This window comes from Ctenopharyngodon idella, chromosome 3 (assembly GCF_019924925.1).
Source record: "Ctenopharyngodon idella isolate HZGC_01 chromosome 3, HZGC01, whole genome shotgun sequence".
NCBI lineage: Eukaryota > Metazoa > Chordata > Actinopteri > Cypriniformes > Xenocyprididae > Ctenopharyngodon > Ctenopharyngodon idella.
This window is the reverse complement of record NC_067222.1, coordinates 33,152,285-33,174,040: the sequence shown is the minus strand read 5'-3', so window position 1 is coordinate 33,174,040 and position 21,756 is coordinate 33,152,285. Positions and strand designations below refer to the sequence as shown.

Here is a 21,756-nt window from a genome sequence, read left to right as displayed (position 1 = left end):
AATGTTACCCTTATGCCACCTTGAGAGTGGCTTAAGTCAACAATCACACACAGATAATACCCTTATAGGAGTTACAAACACACTTTATGCTTGATGTTTACCAATGACAGCATCAGAGTTCTGCATGTCTTTGACGTAGGTCACCATGTCTGCTGTCAGTCTGGGGATGTCCCTCCTAGAGCAGGCCTGATTTGGTGACATCTGGCTGGAGTGTCACATTGACAGCTGTGTCTCGGTGCCAAGCAGAGCGACTAGTGGCAGGTGTGTCCTGCCAAAGACACACACTTTCCAAGCAGTCTCTGGACAGCGGACCTGCGGAGAACGCTAAAGTCACATCTCTCCATCACTCTCTCTTCGGCGGCCACCAGCACAATGCAGGCCTCTTTTCTCCAGGCCCGCTGCGAAGAGCCAATCATGACCACAGATTGGGGTCTTCCTCTGATCATCGCTCTTCTGCTGCTTGGGCTCCTCTACGCGTTCCTCTACCTGCCTGCCATCACGCAAAGAGCCCTGCTGGAACAGGCCCTCACCAACCAGAGCTCCAGCGTGGACTTCCTTCCTAAAGAGGACTGAGCAGAAGTTTGCATTCGTCCGTTTAGGATTGACACAACTGTTTATTTTGTCCTTCTATGAACCTTGAAACCTCTGAAGCAGCATTTCTTTATCAGGTGACGATAATGATGTGGAGAACAGACGGCCCCAGCGTTTCTTTTGAGTTTTTATTTTATGTACAAGATTAAAACACCAAGAATAGCTCCGGCTCTGGAGATGTGAATGGTGAATCATATTTTACCACAGTTGGAGGAGGAGGAAGATTGTGCAGTTCTGAGATTTCTCACCACATAGGACAGCCTTGTGTTTCCAGTCCAGCCCGAGGGAGAGGAATTAGTCATACAGAAGTCATCATTACAGCTTATCATGTCAGCCAGAAAGAATCACTATGATATTAGAGCTTGTAAATATTCTGTTTAAAATCCATGCTCAATCAAACCAGCACAGAACTAATCTGTTCAGCTCCAGAAAGGTGGGTGCCTTTGGATATAAACCAGTAAAAAAGAGAAAAAACAAATGTAATTGTTGTAAATGTATTATTAATGATTTTTTTTGTGTGTGTGAAAATATTCAGTCTTTTAAGAGACCTTTCAGATTGTAACGATTTATGTGTGACGTGATTTATGTTCTCTACCATACATAATATTTACAAGTTACAACAATAATACAACAAATTACATACATGTATTTGAACCCTATGGACTTTGTGAATGCTTCAAATTTATAACAAGATCGTATTTATACAATATTTAAAGTAATAAAGTTCTAATTGTATTGTATTATGTCATCTAATGATGTGTCTTATTGATAGAATGAGTTGGTTCATCTTTCATAATTAAACTGAATATGTTCAGATATGTTCAGGGAACAGGACGATGGAGGGCAGACTTCGACTTTGTTGACGTCCTGCAACCTTCACATGTGATGTAACATCTCCTGCAGCCAGCGTGCATGTGTGGCTATGAGTGTGTGTGTGATAAAGTGACAGAGAACACCATATAGAGCGTATATCACACATCAAACAGTGAATATTTACTTGGAACAGCCTTATTTTAAAAAATAAGATATTAGTGATTTTGAGAACCATGTTGAAAAGAATGAAATGAAAATAATAAAAATATAGACAAATCTATGTATTTATTATTTAATGTACTTTATTTCATTTCATGAAAACCTAATTAAATATTCCCCAAATTGGCATTTAATATAGGCCTATATATACAAATTATTTTTAAAAATAAATAGTTTAAATAATTAGTTATTTAAAGTAACACACAATCGGTTTAATACATGGATTTGAATACTTAAGTAAATGGCCTCCATAATAATTGCTTATCTTGCTTAAGACATTAAGCTATAGCAGCAAGCCTTCAGTGGAATTCTGGGATCATGGTGCTTTTGTATAGTGAGGTAAGCTGATTTAATCAACAGCCTTCAATGAAAAAGGAGATCTATTTTTGTTTTATTGTATTTGACGGGAGTGCCCCATCATCAGATTAGCGCTTAATCTCTTACCCTCTTTAACTCTGGCAATGGATGTGGGGTGTCACAGAATCTCACTTGTTTGTGTAAAAGTAGGCTACATGTTCAGTATGCCTAATTTTTGTGATTTATGCGACCAGTCGAGCTCTAAGTCAAAGGAACTGTTTTATCTAATAGTTGCATAAATACAAAAAAGAAGAAGAAAGCGAATTCTGTCATTATTTAATTTATTATTTACTGTTCATTTTTCTCACCGTCGAAGCTCTGCTCTAAAATGAACTACAAAAGCCATAAAGACTACAAAAAATGGCGCCTATCACCGTTGACGCCAAATGTGATTGGTTCTCGTGTGTCTCATGGCCAAACGTCTTTGACGTCAACGGCGCCATATTTGATTTGGGAGCTAAAGAATAGTGGAAGATTGCCATAAAATATAAATTTAAAATAAATAACTGTGTTTTGTTACAAAAAAAGTAGCAAGATAATCTTCAAAAATTCACCTTTTGTTTGTGTTTCATGGAAGTAAGAAAATCTGGATTTTGAATGTCACGAGGGTGAGTAGGCTAAATGATAACAAAATTGTAAACTATCAATTTTTAATACAAAACACTCACACATTTCAAATGAAAACACAAGACCGTTGTCTGTGTGTACTGTAGCAGCAACTCCATTCTCAATAGGGGGTGATTTATAGGACACTGCATCCACCTGTCATGCAAAAAGGGTTAATACACAGTCATCCATATAATGCTTTTTGATCTGGGCTGGGCAGCTTTATTTGCTAAATGACTGGTAAATCTTCTCTGGTGATTTTAGGAGTTGGGAGGTGAGTTGGTGGGTGGGCTCAACTAAGGCTTATGCAGAAAAGATGCCCTAAATGTGTGTTCATGTGGGTTAATGCTCGAAGACAGAGCCATTAAAGTTTTACCATGACAGCAATGTTTTATTGAGCAGCTTTCTCTGGACTAGGATATTCCAAAAGTTGAGGCATAGATCTTGCCGCAAATGCAGACCTCATTATTTATTTGTTTGAAAAAATGTTTGTTTGTTTTTTTTCCTGTGAGATGGACTATCAGAACTCAGTATGCTTATATACAGTATTACAGCTCATGTTATAAATTATTGGGTTCTTTTATATTTAATTCATATATTATATTATATTATATTATATTATATTATATTATATTATATTATATTCGTGTTGTTCTACTTTTTTAATGAAAGTAAGTCCTATTCCCCATCCACTTTGACACTGGATATTCTGCTAAACATCTTCTTTTGTTTTCTACAGAATAATTTTTTTTACTGGTTTGGAACGACATGAGGGTGAGTAAATGAGAACAGAATTTTTATTTTAGGATGAGCTGTTGGTTTAAAGTGTTTGCTATTTTAGCAAAAATAAATATGGTCATGTAGTGTTGATGGTCCTTCTTTGATGGTGCAGAAGGAACTCTGTCTCACTGTGCATCATTCAATCTCTATGGCAGGGTTCCAGTTTCATAAAAGTGCTCCAGCATGTGCAACCTCATGGGATGAAGCAAAAGGATGCTGTACTGGAGGAGAGAACGAGCCGATTACGTGATAGACCTACCTCGCTCTCTAGCAGGGACCTCCCTGACCCACCCTCCCCCTTCCAGAGCCAAATGGAAAGAGAAGGTCTGGTTATTTCTGTGATCTCTGTCCATGAATTGTTAATGCCTTTGAATTGGCTGACTGCGCTTTGCTGAGCCTGAGCTGGTTAATTAGACCTAAGGGACCGAGCAAGAGAGAACAAAACTGACAAAGAAAAGTGGCATCATCTACTCTGAGAGTGTGCACAGTGGATGTCACCAGGTTGAATGAGAAGAGAAATCTATGTATCTGATGTTATAACTCATCCAGTGTCACAGAGTAACTTTTGCATTAAAGGGAAACATTTGACCACTGTTTTTAACTGGAATAAAACTGGAATTGTAATTGATATGTATTGATATTGTTTATATGTGAATTGATTAGTATTTTTATAATGTTTATATAATTAATTAATTAATACTTTTTATTAATTAATCAAATCACACATTTAATTAATCAAAAATGACAGTAAAGACTTAAAAAAAAAAAATAAGACAAATTTTGAACTGTTCTTTTGAACTTCCTGTTCATCACAGAATCCTGAGAGAGAAAAAAAACATGGTTTCCACAAAAATATTAAGCAGCACAACTGTTTTTAACATTGATAATAATAAGAAATGTTTCTTGAGCAGCAAATCATCATATTAGACTGATTTCTGAAGGATCATGTGTAGGGTTGCAAAATTCCGTGAATTTTCAAAGCTGGAAACTTTCCATGGGAATTAATGGGAATATATGGGAATTAATGGGAATAAACAGGGAATTTGAAAAATTGCAGGTTAGCCTATAACAGGGTACTTAAATGTAGTTGAAAAAAACATCTTGCAGCATATTTTTGGTTAAAACAACCAGATTTAATGCAATTTCAGTTGAATTTTTACCCTGACATTCACACAGCACACTACTTACTGCAGAGCTATTGAGGCCACACCCCCTGCATGCACTGTGCATTCCCCCAGTCCATAACATGCACATTTGATCAAAAATACAGAAAAAAAACTGTATTTTGTGAATATGAATATAATTGTGAAATATAATTTAAATTTAAAATTTAAAATAATGGTTTTCTATTTTAATATATATTAAAATATAATTTATTTCTGTGATGCAAAGCTGAATTTTCAGCATCATTTCTCCAGTCTTCAGTGTCACATGATCCTTCAGAAATCATTCTAATATGCTAATTTGATACTCACTTATCAATGTTGGAAACAGTTGTGCTGCTTAATATTTTTTATAACCTGTGATACTTTTTTCAGGATTCTTTAATGAATAAAAATTTAAAACAGCATTTATTTAAAATAGCAATCTTTTGTAACAATATACACTACTGTTCAAAATGTTGGGGTCAGTCATTTTTTTCATTCTTTTTTTGAAAGAAATTAATACTTTTATTCAGCAAGGATGTGCGAAATTGATAAAAAGTAATATTAAAGTGATATTGTTAGAAAATATTTCTTTTTTTACAACTTTTTATTCATCACTGAATCCTGAAAAAAGTATTACAGGTTCCAAAAAAATATTAAGCAGCACAGCTGATTCCAACATTGATAATAACTGAGTATCAAATCAGCATATTAGAATGATTTCTGAAGGATCATGTGACACTGAAATAAATAACACATAACAATTGCTGCAATAAATATGTATTTATTTTACTAAATTAGAATTAATTGAATGCGAAAAAGAAATAACTGTTATTTCATGTTATGACCAAACAAAATGTTTATATTTATGTTTGTATATGATACATTTTATATAAATATTATAAATTTATGTAAATTTCCCAAAATTTCCAGTTAATTCCCATAAATTCCTATAAATTCCTGTAAATTCCTGTTAAGTTTCCAAATTGGAATATTTCCAAAATTCCCCAAGTTAAGTTCCCGGTAAATTTCTGGAAACTTTCCGCCCCTTTGCAACCCTAATCATATGACACTGAAGACCAGTGTTGGGGAAATTTACTTTTAAAAGTAATGCATTACAATATTGCGTTACTCCCTAAAAAAAGTAACTAATTGCGTTACTTAGTTAATTTTTATGGAAAGTAATGTGTCACATTACTTTTGAGTTACTTTTTCTCACCTGGGCTTATAAATAATAATAAATTGGTAAATAATAAATTACAATTTTCACCTGAGATTTGGAGTCAGATTACAGGGAGGTAAATTGTAATTCTGACCCCCCTCTACAAAATATTGGATTACTCAGTAAATATACATCCGTTACATTTAATATTTTGGCTTTCTTCTTCATTTATGATTGTCTTTCTTCAGAAAAAAAAAAGGAAAATCAAAAATTTTAGCAAGGAAAGTTTCTGAAATTTGGTTGATTTTTGACACAAAATTACCCAAATGTGTTCTTGTCTGAGAACCTTTTATACATCTTTTACACATATACTTAACTGCAGATATTGAAATGACAGACATTGTGTGGTACAGTACAAATATTTTGAGTGTCCCTTATTCTGTCCCTTATTTTCCTATAAAGAACCACGATTGTCCCTTATTTTCCTTTCCAGAATGTGGCAACCCCCAACACTGCTGAAGACTGGAGTAATGATGCTAAAAATTCAGCTTTTCCATCACAGGAATAAGTTACATTTAAAAATATATTCAAATAGAAAACAGTTATTATTGCTGATTTAATGTATTATTGATCAAACAAATGCAGCCTTGATGAGCATGAGAGACTTCTTTCAAAAACATTGAAAACCCTTACCAAACCCAAACGTTTTTAAACGATACTGTATGTTTAAATACTAATTTTGCTCTACTTTTTTAATTATGGGTGCATTTTTTTGCCAAGAGCCCCCTTTAAATTTGTGATCCTGCTCTAATCTGATGCTTTGCGTAATTCTGTAAGAAGTGTATTGTAGGTTTTTGCACTGCGGTGGCATTTTCTAAAGCGTGCATTAAAAAAGTGCTCACTAAATATTTTATCTCAGCTGTGCATTGCTTGAGTCTGCACTGTCTGCATGATAGTTCCTCTTAGATTTATTAATAATCCATAACCATTTGTATGCTCTACTTCTCTACATTTTAAACCCAACCGCAAGTTAACTCAAATGTTTTACCTTGCAAGAGAACGACGTAGAAACAAAGAATGCAACCTCATTATCTCGCCATAAACATTGGTACGCTGGCAAATCTCCAACTGTTGCGAGCACACGGGAGAGTGCTATAAAAGGAAGACTGTGGTCTTAAAGCATGTACTCTGTGTTTCTTCTTTTGGAATGTTTCTAGAATCTTGTCGTCTTTTGGTCAGCGTGTTGCCATGGAATTCCCTGAGTGCCGCTCCCTCTCCTTATGTCACACGGTAAGTTAGAGTGAGTCAGTATTTTTCCACATTAAGACATACAGCATATACAGCTGCCATCAGTCTTAGCAGGCACACAGATGATGTGCACAGTTTGGAATGTCCCATAGACTGTGCACCATACTTAAAATGTTGACCTTGGCAAAAATATTCTCTCAAGAAGATGCGTATTTTCGGTCCCCTGAAAATGCACTTTTCAGAATCTGTGAGTTCAGCGATTAATATTTAGGGTAACATTTGATGATTTTACCTCTATCTCAGCTGCTGATGATGTGAAATGTTGTGGATGACTTGGTCCCAGACCTATTCCCCATAAGGCACTGCTGCTTCTACACCACATGGTCTGCTAACAAAGCACCAGAGATTAAAGAGCTGTCAGCTCGGGGCTTTAATCTCCTAAAGAGGGACCGCTGGGGCACACAGGCACGTCACAGCACATACTTCCTGTCACTGCCTGTTGTCTGAAGGAGGCAGTGACAGCATTTATGCACGACTTAGAAGGTGAGGCGAAATGAAGGATGATGCTTTTTTGCAAAAGGCTCACAGTGTTTTCTTAGACAAGATGTGAGTTTGATTTGGTTGTCTGAGAGATAGTGGGAGTGGCGGCCATGTAACAGAGTGAAATAAGAGGCATTCAGTCCCTCTTGGGCAGTTCAGCCAGATCGTTGTGCAAACACAGCAGGCCCACTGGGGTTAACTCAGCCATGTAATGACACCACAGTGGAATAATGGGCAGCCGTGCTCGACTTTGTTTTTGTTTGCCTTGTTAAAATGGATGATTCTGAATTGTGAGGATACGTACCCTGGGAAGGCACCTTTCACTCAGGTTCGATGCGCATAAGATCAGACCGCCGTTCACAGCATTAGAACCATATATCTCCCTCATTGAGCACATTTGCACATGTACCAAAAGTGGGCCAAAGATCACAATCCCAACACGCATTTCCACTCATTCAATTTACACTCAGCCAGTTCCAATTAGCCCAGGGTGCAGAACAGAAGAGTTTTGAGGGGAGAGGGAAAAAATGGGTGTCTCCAGAATCTTGCACTGTCCTCATTTGAGGAAATGAAGCATGGCCTCGGCTTGACCCGTCTCCCCTGGCACTCAGGCAAATGGAGTTAGGTGTGCAGGTGTTTGACAGCGCAAAAATATACGTGTGGGTTGACTATATAAGAGTGCACTGACAGAACTGGATCAGTTGACTTTGCCAGGGGACAAGAGCCACTCTGCTGTGACAGAAATGGCTCATAAATGGCCACACACTGCATGCTACTTAACATATACTGTCTTAAGTCTGAAGAAATCTACTTGCTTATTGCTGCAGTCCATCTCTCAACCCCCGATACCAGAATTCAGGCATGCTTATGAGTTTCAAGCTGAGTCCCACTCCTTTAGTTCTGATTCTGAAGTGATTAGTTCTGAAGTGTTTCTTCAGACGAAAAGAAATGGAGGTTTATGAGGAAAATATTCCAGGATTTTTCTCCATATAGTGAACTTGAGGGTACAATGGGTTGAAGGTCCTAATTGCAGTTTCAGTGCAGCTTCAAAGGGCTCTACACGATCCCAGACGAGGAATAAGGGTCTTGTCTAGCGAAACGATCTGTAATTTTCTAAAAACAATAAAAACGCATATACTTTTTAACTACAAATGCTCCTCTTGTACTGCTCTGCGATTCGCCCCACATTACGTAATCATGTTGGAAAGGTCATGCGTGATGTAGGCATAAGTACCGCGGTAGGGTGAAAAACTCCATCTCAATTTCTCCTCCAACTTCAAAATCGTCCGACATCGTTGTTTTACCTTTTTTTGTAAAGGCCATTTGACTTAGTCTTTGCACGTTCGCTTTGTAGACACTGGATCGGTACTTCCATCTACATGACGTGTGACCTTTCCAACGTGATTATGTAGGCCTAATGCGTGGCACTTAGCAGAGCAGTGCAAGACGAGCATTTGTGGTTAAAAAGTATCAAATTTTTATTTATTTTTTTTAGAAAATGGCCGATCATTATGCTAGACAAGACCCTTACCCCTTATTTACACTGCACACGCCTGCGGTGCATTACGGCTCTGGCGAGGTTTTGTTCCGTCCTCTACGCGGTGTCAACTCACACCAGAAGCATTTCGGAAGCGAAGCGGCTGGATTCGCGAGACCACGAGATTTGCAGTTTCCAGCCGACGTTGTTTTCCTTGATTTTTCATGTTTTTAATGGCTAAATGTTTATATTTTGTCCAGTTTAATTGTGTTTATTGCTATGCCCTACTTTATTTTGCTGTAGCCTACAGACAAAGTTAATAAACCCTTACAAGTCCAGTTATGGACGACAAGGATAAAAGGAAGTTTTTCAACTTCGAAACTCTTGTCGTCAATTTCTGGCCTCCTAGTGATGTGAAATATGAGAGGGAGTCTTCACAGGGTGATTATTTTGACTTTATTTTGTATTTGAGCTGCGTGGCTTGGACACGGTGTCCGTCGAAAATAGACTTGGCGCCTATCTTTAGCGAAGCGGTGTGGCAAGACGCTTCTGAAATGCGCCGCAGGCTGGTGTTAACACAAGGATTGACTAAAGTGGCCGCGGATTGACTCGGGTAGCCGCGTCGCAGCCGTGACGAGCTGCAGACATGTGCAGTGTAAATAGGGGGTTATTCCTCAGCTGGGATCGCGTAGAGCCCTTTGAAGCTGCATTGAAACTGCAATTTGGACCTTCAACCACTTGTACCCCAGTGAAGTCCACTATATGGAGAAAAATCCTGTGATGTTTTCCTCAAAAACCTTAAATTCTTTTTGACTGAAGAAAGAAAGACATGAACATCTTGGATGACATGGGGGTGAATAAATTATCAGGAAATTTTAATTATGAAGTGAACTAATCCTTTCATGAACTACTCATGGAGCCTGAAGTAGATGTGGTACCTGAAAATCAGGTTAATGATAGATCAGCTAGCATTACCTATTGTATACAAATAGTCTCAATGTAGTAAATAGTGACATTAATAATTTTTTTTTTTTTTTACAATTTTATTAAAAAGCATAAAAACTGCAGTTCATACATACATTTATTTCTAATTGAAAATTAATTTTGATACTGTTTTTAGAACAGAACTGCCCTGATGCCATAAAAAATAAAAAGCTTCATTATGAGAATAAAATTCTTAAAAAGACTACATATATATACAGTCAAACCTAAATTTATTCAGACACCTTGAACATTTCATTCATTCATTAATACAGTTTATTCACTATAGTTTAAAAAAGTGGTAATAAAATATGACAAGATCTCAGTTAAACTGTGTCAGAAAAAATTAATCTTAATTAAGTCAGATAACACTTAAACAAAATATGATCAGGTAAAAGTGTCTGAATAATTTTTTAATTTTTTATCAATTTTACCGGTAGTCCACTGTATGAAGAATTTTTGGGTATAATATGTCACAGTTTACATTATTTTGCTATCCTCACTTACATAAATGAACAATAGTGTCCTGCACCCAATAGTAAAAATATATCAAAAATGTCTGAATAATTTTTGGTTTGACAAAATTATAATAAATGATATATATATATATATATATATATATATATATATATATATATATAACTTTGTGGTGCTACTCCCCTATATTAAATACATTTTTAGAAATATTGGGGATATTTGAAAATAGATATTTTATATATTTTAAACTATTTTTATACATTTATAACATTTTTAAGAAAAATATTTTCACCAATGTTTTTTGAAAATAATGATTATTATGTAAACATCCACTAATAACTTATAAGAAAAGTTGATTTGAGTTGATAACAGACTTAACTTAACAGCCCAGCTTGGTCAAATTAAGTTCGTTGTGTGCTTGTGACACGGTCATGCATGAGCACTGCCTTGTGGGTAAAAATAAAATGATGTGATTAAGGTTGACACTAATTATGTTTAAATGACCACAAAACCTGGTGTTAACCTCATCTAAACTGGACATATGTGATGTTAAAGGGTTAAATACTGCCTGGATCACACTTTTACACTCTGAGATTGCTCTCACAAACACATCTTTTTAGGATCCTCAAGGGAGAACAGCAAGAGTGTTTCGATCAGCAAGTGGTTTTACAAGTCAGAACCCATAAGTTATTCTCTCCTGTAATATATCTATTCGCAGTCCATATGCCCTTCTTAGCATAAATCCCCATTTCAGATCCAGATATAGGGGTCAAACACATGCATTTGCCGTATTTAGATTAAAGAGGCATTAAGCTTTGCCATATATGCAGATTTATGGTCATTGTGTCAGACTTCGTCAGTGTAGCACTTTACCCCAGATGTGTACATTTAACAGACTATTGGTCCATGTGATCCCATATGTATTTAGAAATGGAGATTTGTGATGGGGGCTGAGAGAGTGGATTATTTTGGGCAGATTAGAGTGTCATCTGCTGCGGGTTCAACCGGCGTAGAGAGCAATCATGTGAATGTGTGGCAAGGCAATGGGCATCAGGATTACCAATCCTAATCTTAGAGAGTGAGCTATTATCCACTGTGTTAGTCTCACAGCCCCAGAACCACTCATGGCATTTTTTTTTTTTTTTTTTTTGGTAAACGGGCGACGACTGTACGGTCTGATACTCACAGTTCCATTAAGTGCATAAAGATGTATTGGCTTTGATTAAACTGCCTGGCAAAGTTTCACTTGCAGTACACAGATAGGTCTGAACTGACTGAAGTCAAAAGTGTACAAAAAGAAGAGCTACGTTTTTCCCTTAGTTGGGAAGAAAAGACTCTGATGTGTTCCATTATTTAGCAGAGAATGTGTTTGTAATGCTTTTTTTTTTTTTGCAGTGATTTGGGAATGCAGATAAAACAGACTGTTCATTGTGCTAGAGGACTTGTTCTACCAAATCTGTTTTTATGACTTTCCATTTACAAAAGAGGTACCAGATCTGTTAAAGACAGCGCTGTTGCTTCTCTCAGGAGGTGGTAAAAAAAACAAAAACATAATTACTACTGCATGTCAGTTTCAATTAATCTCACCAATATTTTTTAGGATGAATCACTTGTATTCTTCATTTGCTTTGGATAAAAGCATCTGCTAAATGAATCAATATTAATGTAATATTTGTTGAGAAAAGCCAAATAAATATAATTTGAAAAGATTAGGTTTCATTATTTTAAAGAAAGCACTAAATAAACATAAAAAGTGACTTTTGAAGTCAATATATTGTTTGATTTATTTCAGTATCACAAAACATAAGCCTAGCGCCCACCTACAGTCCACAGCAATCAAGTTTCAGTTGATTTTTGTTTAACTGTTTGACTTAGGGGCTGTCCATACAGAACACATACAGAATCTTGTTTCTTAAAAGTGCAATAGGTGATTCTCTACAGAAACATTTTTTGTTATACTGGTTGAAAGTCTCCTCATATCCTGATAGCAATGTTTAACGGTCTAAATGTATTTTTATAAATATATATATATATCACCTGTGGAAGGCGTAGGACCCTAAACTGTTCATCCAATTATTATATTCGGTCCGAATGAAATAATACGATGTCCTACCTGCCTGTTAGCGTATGTTTTTACATACCCTCGCACACCCTGTTTGCGCAGACATCACACGTCTTCAGCGCGTTTCATGCTATGCAGAGTTTATACAGACAGACGTCAGTCACGGAGCACCACAAACAAACAGCAGCCACCTTTTACAGTTCCTGCCGAATCAAAACAACGAGCTTATAACTATCATAATAAAGAGATGGCAACCCGTGACGTTCTAGCTGGAGCTGTTCAGTCAGATTCAGAATTATGTGTTTCCATGTCAACAGTATCAACGCTGAAATGAATCTGCAGCAGTCAGCTACAAGCTCTCTAAGTTGTTTACATTCATTATTATTGTAACGTTATGTGTTTTGAGACATGAGGTAGTTTAACAGCGTCTCTTGTGACACTTTGCCAAAAGCAGCTGTTTGTGTGTGCGTTCATGTATTTTGGAGGAGGCATGGCTTTGGACGGTGATTTACGAGGGGGGGGGGGGGGGGGGGGGTCGTAGGCTTTTAATGCTAGCAGGCTAATGTTAGCATTTCTCAGATCACCTACTGCACTTTAATTGTTGGTCTATGCATACATGCAGATTGATGTCTCTGGTTGTTGTCACATTCTGCTGTTTTTCAGCGTCTTATGCCATGAGCGTCATGTTTTTTTAAGAAACTGTGTCAGGTTAAAGGGTTAGTTCACCCAAAAATGAAAATTCTTTCATTTCTTACTCATCCACATGTCGTTCCACACCCGTAAGACCTTCGTTCATCTTCAGAACAGAAATTAAGATATTTTTGATGAAATCTGATGGCTCAGTAAGGGCTGCATCGCCAGCAATAACACTCCCATTTTCAATGCCCAGAAAGCTAAAAAAAAGTATTCTTGTCGCTTCATAACATTAAGGTTGAACCACTGTAGTCACATGAACTGTTTTAAATATGTCTTTAGTAGCTTTCTGGGCATTGAAAGTGTTAATTGTCTTGCTGTCAATGGAGGCCTCACTGAGCCATCGGATTTCATCAAAAATATCTTAATTTGTGTTCTGAAGATGAACGAAGGTCTTACGGGTGTGGAACGACATGAGGGTGAGTAATTAATGACAGAATTTTCATTTTTGGGTGAACTAACCCTTTAACAGTAGTTCAACTCTACACTTTGAACCCATTCAGTTGAGTTCCAACTCAACTTAATATATATAGCTGTTTTGTTTCTCTAATTCTTTGGCTTGGAAAAACATAAATGTAGTAATTCAAGTTTGAATGGCTCTTATGGTAGGAAAATCTCTTATGACTTGCACAAAATGTTGTGGCCATGAATTAAGAATTTGTTCCCATGTTTTAGTTAAATTGTGGCCATGTTGTACTAATTGAATCCCACAATTTCACAAAAAATTCGACACAAATAAGTATGACTTGGGCCCAATTTAACTAAAACAAGAGGATGAATTAATAAGTAGTGGGAAGACACAAATTCTTAATTCATGTCCAACGTTATCATGTTTTTATTTTCCCCGCATGTCATGTGCAGGGCTCAGTATTGGGGTGAAGGGGCATGATTTCATTTTTTTTTATGACTGTTATATTTTTAATGACTATTTTAAGCACATCTATCTATCTATCTATCTATCTATCTATGACCACCATAATTATTTCTATAATCTCAATATAATTGTTTTTGTGTAAACAGACAGATATAAATTGCCCAACCCATGACACACACCCAATTGAAACACACAAATGACATTAAAGCTGTCTAAAAATCCTCTACTTTATTCAATAAGATGTTTTGTAAAACATTCAATAAAAAAATGTAATCACTTATTGCTTGTTATTAAACTAGTACTTGATCTTATGCATATTTTCTCAAAGCATTCTCGTATGTAACACACCTCTAGATAATTAGACAGATTTCTACTGTTTGAATATATAAAAACATGAACAAATCAAAAGTCATAAATTAATCCCACATCCTTGCCATAAGTGCAGATTGAGCTATTAATCTAAGAAAAAAAAAGCCTTGGCCAGTGCACAACCTCTCCGTTTGCATATCCATTCAATGCTTAAGGGTGCTGATGGTTTACAAGTCCCTCACAACACACATACATTCTTTTTAAGGAAATTGTGTACAAGGCAGTATTCGATGGTGACCTGGCAAGATGCGTTTTTTTTTTTTTTTTTTTTTTATCCTTTAGCTTTCAAGGAAGGAAGGGTGCAGTTGAACAACAGCAGGTCCATTGTAGCTTCTAAAGCAGTCGGCGCCGACAGCTTCGGTGGTGATGCAAACCATAAATAAATAAATTAATGATCATAAATAAGTTAATAAATTAAAACGATCTGTACATATTTGAAAAATGGTCTGTGAGAGTGCTGAGTGTGGTGTAAATAGTACACGAGCCTGCAGGAGAGATGAACATGCTGCGTAACAGAGGGAAACTCACAAATTTGCTGCCTTTGCCTTTTTGAGGCAATTCCTTTCACCTCTGTCATGCAGTATGTTGTCTAACAGGCCTTTTCTGGCATTTCCATGTTGACACTACATGCCTGAACTTAAGATCAAGCGCGCAAGCAGCGGCGACAACACTGAAGTCAAAGAGAAATTCCACTAACTGCATATAAAGATATATCGATGGTTATAAATATAATAGTAATGCATGTCAAAGTGTCAAATTCTGACTATATCGAGCTAGTGTTGTGTGTGTTTGTGTTTTTTTTTTTTTTTTTTTTTTTTTGTGCAGTGGATGCTAAACTGCTGTACATTCATGATGAGGGAATGAAACAGAGAGCAAGCGCCGTGGGATCCTGTCAGGCTGGTGGAGGCTCAGACGGAGGGCTGGGGCGACCGCTGCTGCTGCTACTCTTTTATAGAAGCACACACTTGCCCTTCTCCACCCATGGGTTGTTCTTCATCAGCTCGGGATTCAGGAAAGGGTCCTCGGGCACACACTCCTCGATCCACTTCACCAGGCTGAGGAGAGGAAGGAGAAGTTTCCTCATCATTCTGGGACAAACTGCGCAACCTATTTAAAGTGACAAACCTTGCATTTGATGCAAAAATGGCTACTATTTAGGAGTAAATAGAGCAGAGATTTGTTCTGGATGTCTGTGACTTTGAACACGGCTGCTGAGTGATTTATGAAATTGGGGTCATGCAAGACCGCACCCATGTTGAACAAATGATAAATGAGGGTGATAATCATGTAACTCTTTGCAGAAGCACCATCCATCACAGGCGATTAATAGAAATGATGTGTCCAAGATGAGAGTGATGATCTCAGATTCATGTGAGACAATTTTTAAGTCATTATGACCCAACTTTACGACAGATTCGCAATTGCTTATTCAGCCAAACTGCACAATAACACTGGAGGAAACACTACGCTGGCGTAAACTGGGCTGTTCACTACTGTCCGGTAAAATGTAATTTGTAACAGAGAAATTACCATTGTGAATATTTCAGGAAGAGAGCCCTGGGACGCAGGAAAATGAGATGTCACTGTAATGTGACAGTGGCGGGTGTGACTAAGAGGCCATGCTTGCTCTCAAATTGGAGAGTAAAGCACCAGAGATCTGAGAGCATTAGCTTTGTCCTGAACAATCACCAAGAGGACCTGACCTCCGGGCAGCCTAATTTGTGACATGAGGTGAACCTGCAAATTCAGAAATAACTGCAATTATGAGTTAATGGTGACATTAGGGTTATTCAATCAGGAAACAGTGTAGGGGAAACCACTGACAAAACTGATTACTCTTCATTAAAAAAAGGAACTATGAAGTATAAAATATGGTAAGTGGATAAGACAAAAAAACTTAACTATACATTATTCAACTTATTAAGTGACTATTTACCAAATAAGTAATAGACAGACAAGAAATAATGATTTGAGTTGAAGTTATTTTATTATTATTTTAATTGTTTCTTACTTGTATTAGTTATATTACCTAGTACTTACATCCGCTTAAAGCTTCTGCTAAAAAACGGACCAACAATGGCCATTGCTGAGGTTTTATGCTCACCATATCCACCTTATTTTTAATGTAAGAGTGGGTGCAGCCATTTGCAACTTGATGGTGCTACTAGTGTCACCTGGTTCCATTTATTTTAGAAATGTTTCTTGAGCAGCAAATCATCATATTAGAATGATTTCTGAAGGATCATGTGACACTGAAGACTGTTGTGTCATAAAGAATGTTGAAAATTCAGCTTTGCCATCACAGGAATAAATTCAATCTTAAATTATAAAACGGATAGTTCCGGCCCTTGATTCTGATTGGTTGAGCCGCGTTCAAAGCCATTGTAAAATTCCCGAAACATACAGCTGACCACATTACATAAGTATCGCTGCGCCACTGAATGTGTAGTAACCTATGTTGCTGCATCTGTCTTAGCAACCACTCTTAGAAACGTAAACATATGTTTGTTCTCAAATGATTTTGTTCATGAAGCTTATTGCATTATGTAGAAGAGTATTGTGAGAGAGATACCGAGTGACCGAGTTTATTACCTGCATTCAAATTTAGTATTTTCCTTTAGGTCCTATGTTCATAATAAAAAATCCGTTTGAATGTCCGCTGCGATCTTGTCCTTTTAACATTTAAGGGGTTTTCCCGTGACTGACAGCGCTAGTCAAAGCATTTGTCATTTGCGTCTTGTTCCGTGTTCACAACAAGTTTCAGTATAAAAGTCTTTGCGACTGAGTGACACACTCATAAAGACAATCTTTGCCGCCATCTAATGGCGTAATAAATGTAACTTGTTGCTGTTCATGGTCAGGGACTATTTTTTCCAGCGGAAGAAAGCCTTTTAATGATTTTACTTCATTAAAGTTGCATTGATACATATATTTTTTGGCTTTAATATTTGTATTGGGTGGTAACCATTTTATAAAAGCAATAAGCCCCGTGAAGCCGTGGTTTACATGAATTTATAACAGCTAAGGGGGTTTTAGGCGCTCTGCTCCACGTCGTGCCTAACAACGCCCCTTAGCTGTTATAAATTCACTGTAAACCACGGCTTCACTGGGCTTATTGCTTTAATATATTACAACAGAAAAGAGTTATTTTAAATTCTAATAATATTTCACAATATTACTGTTTTTTTCTGCATTTTTAATCAAATAAATGCAGCCTTGGTGAGCATAAGAGACTGCTTTCAGAAACATTAAATCTTACTGACAACAGACTTTTGAACAGAAGTGTATATTGAAATATTACTGAAAATGCCCTTAAAAAGGCAATTTTTCCAGCAGCAAAAGAAGTCGCAAAAATTTCTCCAATTACCTCATCTTGCATTGATATGCAAATAGAGAGGCCACAGAGTGATATTAGAGACATGAGAATAGCAGTAGTACTATTGTCAAACCAATGGTCAAATGTACAGTTGAGAGTTCATTATTTATATCAAAATGCTGGACTGCTCAATGCCACAACTGACCAATGAGAATTAAAATAAAAAGACAGAATACATGGGTGATGTTCCGATGACTTGATGTTAGGTTTTTCTGTGCTTGATTATGTGACGTACAGCACCAAAAATAGAAGCAGGGTAGAAAGAGTCATTATCTTTTCTGTTGTGTTACGGGGCGACAGCACAAAATATATGGGTTGAAACTTGGAACAGAGACTATCACAGTGTGAAGAACAAAAGAGAGCACACTCACTCTGTCACTGTCTTTGAAGATTTCTCCCTTTTGAAGGCCAGCTGGTACTTGAGGCTTTCTACCTCCTTCTTCATTTGGGGCAAGTCCATCTCATCCATGATTGTGGCTTGATGTGGAAGTGCTCAAACTTAACCTAAACAACAAGATCGAAACAAGAAATAAGATTGTTTCTCGAAACCGCTGCTCCTACTGAAACTGCTTTAGCGTATCTTTTACATGACTCAGTGATTCTTTCAACAGCCATTCTAGGTGAGCTGTGCCTGCGCCAAATAAAAATGTAACATGTTTATGTGGATGTATTTTTAACAGCTGATTTTGCATCAGTCAATGTGGATTGCAATTAAAAATCTTGCCAAACCAGCACCTCACATCATTTGATGTGTTTGCAACTAATGATTTGTGGATGTGATCTGTACGTCCATGCTGAACAGATTGCTTATGTTAAATGACTACTAACAATGCAAAGCTACTTTTTGTAATGTTTATTAATTTACTTTGACTACCTATAATGTGTGTGGGGTTTTGTTTTTAGCAAATAATGGTATATGTGATTCATTAGCATTTGATGAATTTAATTAAAATTGTATTGGCCTCTTTTGTATTTTTGTTTTACAATTAAAAAAAGCAAAAAAATGTGCCATTATTAACTTAAGGGACTGTTTCTACCTTATCTAAACCTTTTTGTGTTTTATCACCGTGTGTAATCTAATGTTGTAACTCTGATTCAGTCATGCAACATGATATTTTTGACTTGAAAAACAGATGTTGAAAATAGATGTCACCACATGAATCACATTTTGGATTACTTGATAAAACATTTCTACATAACCATGAACATAACCACACATATTCTGTTTTTTTTTTTGTTTTTGTTTTTGGTCCCTGTTTTGTACTGGGATGTAATGCATGCATGTGTTTATTTTTGAAATAAATATTCAGCAATTAGATGCTTGTCTAATGCTGGCTCCTTTCTGAGCAGGGGTAACTTGGGTGATCAGAGTTTGCGTCTTGAGAGTTTCAGTGTTGAGAGGAGTCCAGCATTAGGGCGCGTGTGAGCCAGAGAGCAGAGACAGTTCAGCATGCAGGTGTTCTGATGCCTGTCTACATCCGTCCCATAAAGGCTTTTAAGCGCTTCCCAGCAACACCAGCCAGACACTGGAGCCTCTCACTCTTAAAAGCTCTGATTTCACTATCTGAGACTAAACACACTCAGAGCAGCTGGGAGACTGTGCTGTTCTCCAAATCAAACGTGATGTTCAGAAATAGTTGGGGGACAAAAATGTTTTGCAAACTGTATGATGAACTGTAGTGCTCTAAAAATTTCCACTTCTCTCAAACCACCCATAAATACTTAATTCATATGGAGATATTCATGAAATTCATGACATTGTGTCCCAATATAATGGAAGCAGAAATCGGTTGTTGCCAGAAGGTAAATACACTGATTTCAGTGCTTCACTGAGGCCCTAAACAAATACAGAATCAATAGTGTCCTAGAATATACAGCAGTTTGCCGCAAGGCATAAACCTTTTTCCCACTTACCCATTAGTCATGAACCAAATATTACTGATGCATGATGAAATGGATGAATGATACCATTTTATGTTTGTTTGTAATATTATGTGTACTCATCAGTACAGTGTGACATATTAGATGGAGGATGAACTTCTCAAGCCAAGCTCTTCATGTAGGTCGTTCAATGATGTAGGTCATCTCCATGTAGCATCCAAATAGGGGGATTGGATTTCAATTTGATTAAAAAAAATGAATTCAAAATATACTAAACAGAAGCATATCATTGTACTTAAATATTGTGTCATAACGATGTAAAATGGTGTGGAAAGAACTAAAGAAGATAAATCAAATCTGTCAATGAATGTAATAGATTCATTTCTGTAGCTACATGGTCATCTGATGAAGACCAGCATGACTTGCTGTATCTGTTACATCCAATGGGCATATTAGGGTTTCACAGAGCAGAAAAAACTATTAAGAGGCTACTGCAGGAATTGTAGGTTTTTCTTCTTCCTGTAAATATAGGCTACCTTTAAATAACCCAATGATTTTGTTAATCAAAAACGAGGGATTGATGAGGTAAAAGCAGGACGCTGCAAATCGAAGTTTTATGTAACACCGGCAAAATCGCTGGCTGCCACAGCGTTGATGGTGGGAGTGGAAAAACAATATGAAAAACGCAAAAAAATAAGAATATATGGATGTCAATCACCAACATTTCACGCTAACATCATAAGTTATGTCAACTGTCATCAAGAGTCGATCACGGAAAAGATTAGATCGATACGAATTCACAATTGTGTCGCTTACCTCGGTGATGTATCTTTGGGTAATACCCGAAGCCCGTCTTTTGGCGCAGACTGTTCTTATCTATGGGAAATGTCCTTAGATTGATCAAAAAACACACATACGCCTGTTTCTAATTGGAGAAAACAAACGATGGACGAATGTGTATCCGCTGTAGACAGCCAAAGGACTGGGCAGGGAGACTAAAGATAGGCTGGTAAGCTCCGGCAGCAGCGGCAGAGACAGCTGAAACGATGCTGAAGAAGTTGAGCTGATGGCAGTGGTTACAGCCTAGTAAAGTGCAAGGACGCTGTTCAGTCGCTGCTGGGCCAATGTAGAGGAGGTGCTGGGGCAAATCTGTCTGGGAGGGGGGAATCGGGGGGCGGTTATATGCTGTTGAAGTCTAAATGCCTCTTCTAATGTTGGAGACAAAAGGACGCCCGATGTCCCTTGCCTATTCGCTAGAATTGTCAGTGTAAGTGTTTTCCATACGGATTTGCTCCTACTCCTCTGGTAGCCTACGTTTAATCCAGTGTCTATGCCCTAATATGGCAAAATTGAGGTTCAACATGTTATTAAGCTTTTCTGTCAAAGAAAACATTTACTTTATTTAGCTGTGCGATTATTTTATATCTTATAATCACACAGCAACAGTGTTTTTCTGAATACCACAGCTGTGAGCACGAATCTCTTGCTTTAATAAAACAATTCAATAAACAAGAAAAAAATCTGTCTTGTTTATTTTCTCTCCGCCAACTAAAATAGTTCCAGCCCAAACATCAAGCTTTGCGTGTTGCCAAGCAACACGCAAGACTGAAAGACGGTCTGGAACGGCGTGTATTGTGACGCGGAGCCACAGAGTTTTCCCCTTCCTAACTCAAAGAATTCGTGTAATCCGCTCCAGCTCCGCTCCGGGGTTTTCCATCTCTCACTCCTTGTTCATTAGTGAAAGAAACCGCGCTCGTTCAGAATTGTACTGGAGCGGAAATACTTACGAGTTTATAGAGCTGTCAGATGAATTTCATTCATCGCGAATTCATCATTTGGCCGTGCATGGCATGTCATATTCGTACACAGAGAAAAGTAGTTCCGGCTGAGGGTAGCTTGAAGGTGAAAGTTTGTTTCACTACGAACGAGAAAAAAAACTGACCATGGTTCATTAAAAACAGGAGAGGGAGGGCGTGCTGTAAAAAAAAAAAAAAAAAAGAAAGAAAGAAAGAAAAAGTTAGGCTATTTAGTTAGATTTGTACACCATTTGTAGGCTACGCCTTGAACCACATTAATCCGCACAGAGCAGCAGTGTCAAAGCACAG

At 37.2% G+C, this 21,756-nt stretch overlaps 1 protein-coding gene and 1 long non-coding RNA gene across 2 annotated transcripts; one reads left to right on the top strand and one right to left on the bottom strand.

Annotated features, from left to right (window-relative positions):
- The first annotated feature begins 1,799 nt into the window (after positions 1-1,799).
- LOC127509257 (uncharacterized) lies at positions 1,800-3,994 on the top strand. The gene is made up of 3 exons (XR_007929186.1): positions 1,800-2,588; positions 3,326-3,360; positions 3,522-3,994. It is a non-coding gene; the product is annotated as an uncharacterized LOC127509257 (long non-coding RNA).
- Positions 3,995-14,232: 10,238 nt separating this feature from the next.
- gng13b (guanine nucleotide binding protein (G protein), gamma 13b) lies at positions 14,233-20,927 on the bottom strand. Its single transcript, XM_051888701.1, has 3 exons — positions 20,468-20,927; positions 18,142-18,274; positions 14,233-15,449 (listed from the first exon to the last, which is right to left on the bottom strand). Exons 2-3 carry the CDS (start codon positions 18,237-18,239, stop codon positions 15,344-15,346), a joined length of 204 nt encoding a protein of 67 aa, XP_051744661.1. The 5' UTR covers positions 18,240-18,274; positions 20,468-20,927; the 3' UTR covers positions 14,233-15,343.
- Between the last annotated feature and the right edge of the window lie 829 nt (positions 20,928-21,756).